Source organism: Brachyistius frenatus, unplaced genomic scaffold, assembly GCF_029030835.1.
Source record: "Brachyistius frenatus isolate BFR_SWC_R1_liver_20210118 unplaced genomic scaffold, ASM2903083v1 Contig_77, whole genome shotgun sequence".
In the NCBI taxonomy this organism is placed as follows: Eukaryota; Metazoa; Chordata; class Actinopteri; family Embiotocidae; genus Brachyistius; species Brachyistius frenatus.
Genome location: NW_027210676.1, coordinates 1,405,014 through 1,411,718, shown reverse-complemented (window position 1 = coordinate 1,411,718; position 6,705 = coordinate 1,405,014). Strand labels below are relative to the sequence as shown.

Genomic DNA, 6,705 nt, shown 5'->3' with positions numbered 1-6,705 from the left:
GAATTGATGGAGTTGTGAACTCTTACAAGTTAACTTTCTTATGTCAGAGTTTGGCCTCGCCACTGTTTTCTCTTTTAAGGTATCTTTATATAACTGATGTTGTATTGACACCCTGTGCACAAGGATTTGTCAAACATTCAGCCTTATCAATTGAATTTATGTTGTTATATAATAATATTAGTGGTATTTCTGGTGCCTTTCAGTAATAGATGATGTAAAAACCACGAAGGAATGGAAATAATTTGAAAACCGAGGGTCAATTGAGGGAGACATGTCATACAAAATATAGTTCTCTAGAATGTAAGCACAATTTTCTCCCGAAGCTATAAACAATCAAAAACGCAACCCACTTCTGTTAGTGTTGTAAAATAACAGATCCTGGAGCTGATTCCGTGACAATAAGATGAACTCTTTAGCCCACTGTGACAGTGCTTCCAGAAATATGCATCTCCTGGGTCTTATCCGTTATACAACAGAACAGCTAGTGCCGACATCACGACAAAACTAATGTGTGGCCCTCAGAGACTGTAGTACGAGGAATAACCAGACCACAAGCAATCAAAAGCACTCATACCAAATCAGAGCCAACATTACTGAATACACAAGGAAGCGGGGTGCAAACATACTACAGAGATGTTGTTATTATTCAACGCCACCAACAGTGACTGTTGACAAAACATCTGAAAGTAGATAGATAAACATGTTTAGGCTGTGGAATTTAAATTTCTGCACGGCAGAAGCAAATCTATGGCAGTAATATTTACCATTAAAATTATAGCAAGCGCTCGTATACAACCACTTCAAGGTTTTCCCCTTCAGGCTCCATTAAACTTATTGAAACTGAGGTCTCCGTTAAAAGCCACCATTTAGGCCACTAACAGTCTTTTCAATGTATGAGTCACTGCTCAGCAGCCGTCCTTCAGAATTTACAAACATATGCTCAGTATAGTCAGAGAGCAGACCTCCACCAAGGCTAATGGTCCAGTCTGATAGGCAGATGTGCAACAACTATACAGTATATGTCCAGATATATTTTCATAACTATTAGAATGATGTCAAAATATCTGTGCCTCGCTAAAGCCTCACATTTCAGCTGTTGCACTGGCTCGTTTCCTCCCCTATGAAACCAAGCTGTGCCCGAGTCCTCCACAAAGACTGCCTGCTGCATTAAGTTTGAGAAAGAACATGTTTATCACACACGATTACTGCTACGAGTGAATAGACTCTAATATGGAGTTATTGTATTAATAGCCCAGCCTCTATATGTTTTGTCACCGTTTAACTTGAGATTTTCTATCGACTTAAATGTATGTGCCGCCAAATCACCACACAAGTCATCTCAGGGCCCTTTAGGGTCTAGACCCTAAAATATTAAGCGAGAAATCCAACAATTCATCAACTCCCACATGAGTGACAGGGGCGAAGATAGACTCTTTTAACAGGAGGAAACCTCAGACAGACCAGGTGGGCGTCTGCCTCAACGGGTTGCCACAGGCTTTTGTTTGGGGCTATGCTGCCCCTTGTACTGAAATATATACGGTATGTATAGAATTGTTAAATCATTCAAGAATCTTCAGCATCCCTGTGTTGAGGAACGGAGGATGTAAGAATTTTCCAATGAGATCACTCACCAAATTTATTGAACACTCAGGTTCAAATAATCTAAAAGGCCACAATAGGAGAATCACAAGACATAAAAACGCAATTGCACATAACGGAGCTTAGGACTGAATTTTTTTTTTTAAAAAAGGAAATAAATAATAACAGAGTATGCAGTTATGACTACTCAGGCTAATGTACGAGTTTATTTACAGTGAACTCTGCAATTTGCACAGTCATAATTGCATTTTGTCACAGATTCTTTAATTATGGTTGATTTTATTGGAACCGTTTCTATTCATTTACCTAAATGTGTACTGATTTTTATTTTTTATTTTTATATAGGCATAATGTTTCACCTATTTTCACTTCAGGGGGACAGGTCTCCAAATGCCCTCTGGTGTTGACTTTGCCCAACTCGTCTTTCATTTTCAGGGTTTATAATGCAGAAAAAGGTCAACATGATCTTATTTGCAGTCAAATGTTTAAGGCACAAAACATAAAACAACTATGTTAACTGACAGATCAAGCAAACTGGATGACATTTTGATGTTGGGACAACAGCAGTTTCTCCGAGTGTTTGATTGGAGGATAACACTGTAGACAGCAGTGGAAGTGACATTTAAGATATATATAATGACCTTTGAACCTCGGGTCAGAATTGGTGCTCTCTGACGTTCATTTAACACATGTGAACCGTGAAGGTTCATAAGAAGGCGGAGGACCCACATCAAAAGCCCAGCTCTTACCTGACATTAAGACGCGTCCTGGGTGAAACGGGCTTTACTCCAGAGAAAAGTGGCAGTCCAACAAAAAACATCAGATGCAGGGCAGCAGCAGAATCCAAAAAGGAGGAACATCAAAATCAGCCACACAACTAATGTAAATAAACAGGTGCATACAGGACTGAACTCAGGTAGGTGAACAGGGTCCTGTGTATACACAACTACCTGACGGGAAAACAAAACACAGGTGTATGTGGGCCTTCCGAAAATCGGCGGGAAATTTAAGAATGGAAGGAAATGAAGTGAACACGAAAGAGGATTCCAAAATAAAACAGGAAGTGACTGCACAAGTATAAACGGGGTGATGTAGTGATCTAATTTCATTCCGTGTATCCCTTTGTTTTATATCACGGCTCTTTTTATATATATATATATATACAGACAGTAAGCAACAGTTTATTTCATTTGTGTATAACGTACAGCTGATTAAAAACACGTCTTGCTTCCGTAATAGTAAGGTAGGAACTGTGGACATCAATAGTGAGTTTACACTCACTTTTTTTTTTTTTTTTTGTAAAATATATACGACTCTTTGCTTGTTTTCAACATATTTGGACAATGGTACTTTCTGTTACTTACATTTTTATTTTATTTTTGTTTGTTTTTTTGTTAAGAAAACTACGAGTCCTACGAAATAAGATCCACGGTTACTATAGCAACCAACACTAACGCGCTGGTCCGTCTCTAAAATCTGTCCGGCTCTTGGTCCGTTTCCAAACTGTCCGTAGTCAAACAAGTAAGTTCAAACTGTCATCTCTTGGCAGAAGCGCACGGATAATTAGCTCATTGTAAACGCGATACATAAGTTTCAAAATTCCTATTATCTGCTCGGCAGAGAGCATTAGTTTAACAGAAGACAAGAGGGCGACCTTTTACCAAACGGTAGTAACACATTAACTGCATCGCCTTTCAACGAGGAAGGAAAACTGGCAACAGCTGACTAGAACAGACTGTTCTTGTTTGTTTTAACTATGGACGCCGTCGTAAAATTCACAAGTCAAAGCCAAGGAAAGGACCGTCTATTCAGGTGAGTTGTTTTTCGAGTTTTTGACCTGTTCGTAACTACTGACGGATTATTTCATCGGTTAGAAACGCTAAATTGAAGGTGGACCACAACTTTTTACCTTCTCTCTTGTCTGCTTTTTATTGTTTTTGTTTTATTTATTTATTTCAGGGCCACTCAGTATGCATGTGCACTGTCCGTATATTTACTCCGAAACAACTCGGAGAGAAAGGCCCTTGTGGCTAAACTTAAAAGTCTGGAAACCACCATGAGTGCTGGACGAAAATGTGAGTACAACTGTAAAGTAAAGGGGAAAAGTGAAGGTGTCTCTCAATAGCTCCAGCAGATAAAGTGGGGGTCAAATGTTAAACAAAACATTTGACCCCCACTTTCCTTCAATAGTTCCTTCAATAACCACTCGCCGTTGTGCTGCAAGTAATTGTTAAATTGATCTAATGTCGGTATTCATATACCCATTAGTTGTTTGTTATTTGAAATGTCAGAATTTTTGTTCTTTTTAATTTCAGCCATTCTTTCTTTGCCCTTAAAAATCCTGCCTCACTGTTAATTTTATTTATGAATGCAATATCTCATAAACAAGGTCAGGATGAACTCATCACTGCTCACTTTTTAAAGGCGACACTGAAGGTTAATGTGGATTTCATGAGCACTTTGTATTGCTGTTTATAAAGATGATCTTTATTTCAAGGGAGATGGTCAGCTTCTGCTATAAAATAGTGTGGAATACCCCACATACCTCCTGCCGCCAACATATTTCTATGACCCGCTTTATTTGCATACTCTTTTAGAGTTAATTAAATAGTCAATATCGAATATTAAAATGTCCTCTAATGAAAATTTGTATTTATTTCAAAGAGTACTCATTTGTTAAGAATATATATGTCCCATGTGTGTGGATGTTACAAAAAAAGGTATCAGATCAAATGTCTTCCTGCTCTGTAAAAGTGCAGTGATTATCTTTGGCATCCATGTCCCTTTTAAGCCCAGGGGCTTGGACAAGGCTGCCTGTAGCTCTGTTGAAGTCATTGTAGAGTCAATTTTTCTCCACTGTGAGCTTAGATCGACACTGTGAGAGTGACTGCATTGTCCTGCAGGGACTGTTGCTTTAACACTGAAGACTTTTTGCCTGGTCTAGACAACTCTTTGATGGGCTGACATAAGAATCTGGGATCGATTTTGAAACTTTTTGAACTTCGACACTCTGTGGCTTCAATATAAATTAAACATTTTTATAGACTGACTTGACACAAGCTTCACATCAAAATGAGGAATGTGTCTGTGCCTTGGAGCAAGGTCGGGCAGGAAGACATTGCCCCTCCCAATGCAGTTGCGGTAGAGCTACATCAAGGCCAAGGCTGAGCTACAGAGAACCAGACTGTTGGCATGCAACTTAATTATCTCTTTTCCGCTTCAGAGCTGCAGCCGTGCGGCTCTAGTGCCTTTTATGCCTGGCTTACATTGCTTGTTAACTGTGAGTAAAGGAAACATTAATGTCCCCAAACATTTTAAGAAAGATTTCCTGTAACATGATTTCTAGTTTCAAGTATGAAATGAAGAGCTTAAGCCAGAATAGTGTGAATGGAGAGGTTGACCTCTTTCCCTCACAATGGCAAATATGATAAGATCAAGGATATTGTTGTTTAGTTTAATTGTGGCTTAACTGTGTTTTGCTGTCCTTTGTGGACTGCAAGTTTGAAATTTTGACATTACATTTCATATCAAATTGATTACTGTTCTAATTCCTTTTTATTTCTTCCTCCTTTGTCAGTGTTCAGGCTGGGAAACACTGCAAATTCCATTGAGGCTGCTAAGCGAACCATGCAACTCTCTGACCGAGTGCTGTGCCTGTGCCTCACTGTGTCCAACGTCAACCGCGCCCTCTACTTTATCTGTGACAATGTACTTTGGGCCAGAAGTGTCGGCCTTATCCACGATATCGACAAGGAACGCTGGAGCTTAAATGCCTCTCGCTATTACTTCTTCTCGTTGGTTATGAATCTGACCAGAGACCTTTATGTAGTTGTCCAGTTGATGGTAAAGAGAGCAAATGATAAGCGCTTCAAACAGAAAATGAATCAGCATCTCAATGAAAGTCCAGAGGTAGCTGAAGTTGTCATTCCTCAGTTGGATGCTTTTTTCTTTCTGCTTTTAGAAACCTTAAAATCGCATCCGGCTATTGCCTTGGATACTGTGAAAAACATTTGTGATCTCTTCATTCCCCTAGACAGGCTGGGTATATATCAGCAAAATGCAGGAGTGGTTGGATTTTGTGGTCTGATATCCTCCGTGATCGGGATTTTAACCCTTGCGCAGCCCACATTAAGAATCAAACCATGATAACAAGCGTGGACGTGAACTTGCTGACTAACTGCTAATGAAAAGGTTAATCATGACAGGTATCATGACAGAAAAGGATTCAGTGTCATGTATCTGCAGCTGAAATGGAAGTCGGCAATAATTTAAGGGCTTGCAAATTTCTGATTTTGATCAAGTTTTAAACACCGGTTCAAAAGGTAGCAAATCAAGTTGATACAGTTACTGTATATGTTTTCTAATTTAGAAGATCCAGGGCTCGAGCTTTTCGTATTCCTGTCTTCTACAACACCACATGCGACACCAGCAGTTTTATAATAACTATAATTGCAAAATAAGGGCTCCTCAATGATGCTCCTTTTGCACCTGCTTTTGAAAAAGTAGTGTTCATCTGGGTGGTGGTTGTCACTTTTAGGTCCAATGTCTTTTTCTGGCCTCTTTTCTGTGATAAAATGATGTTGAAACTTTCGCCGATCCAAGTATTGAATAAGCTCCTTCACAGCCAAATGTGCCATCAGAAAGGAAAAACAAGGTTTTTTCTAAAAAGTCAAAAAATACTATTCGGAATGGAAAAACTATGTTGATCATGTTAATATTTCAAAGAGCAAAAACACCCTAAATAATGTTAGAGTCTTAATATATTTTCTTCCGATTAAATGCTTGTGTTTGATCTTTAAAGTTTTTGTTTGTGTTATAAACTTTCTCCAGTAAATTGAAGAAGTTTGGTCCTTTAAGGGTATGTGTGCATTTATTATCATTTGTAGTAGTGCCATCCATCTTAAATGACTGAATATTCTCACTATCACAGTGGATTGACAGGCTAATACTACATAATATAATAAACATAAAAGTGAGTGAAAATTGTGCTTAAGTTTTGTATTTTTTATAACGTTAACAATGATTTATTAACTGTCTAGAGTATTAACAAATGTCAATGGATCAGCTCAGAAATAGAGTAACACTGCCCTCTTGGGGAAACATGAC

The 6,705-nt window shown here is 38.6% G+C and overlaps 1 protein-coding gene across 1 annotated transcript; it reads left to right on the top strand.

Moving 5' to 3' along the window:
• Window positions 1-3,147: 3,147 nt before the first annotated feature.
• Window positions 3,148-6,700, top strand: pex11a (peroxisomal biogenesis factor 11 alpha). Its single transcript, XM_069708700.1, has 3 exons — window positions 3,148-3,411; window positions 3,559-3,674; window positions 5,177-6,700. Exons 1-3 carry the CDS (start codon window positions 3,356-3,358, stop codon window positions 5,743-5,745), a joined length of 741 nt encoding a protein of 246 aa, XP_069564801.1. The 5' UTR covers window positions 3,148-3,355; the 3' UTR covers window positions 5,746-6,700.
• The last annotated feature ends 5 nt before the right edge of the window (window positions 6,701-6,705 follow it).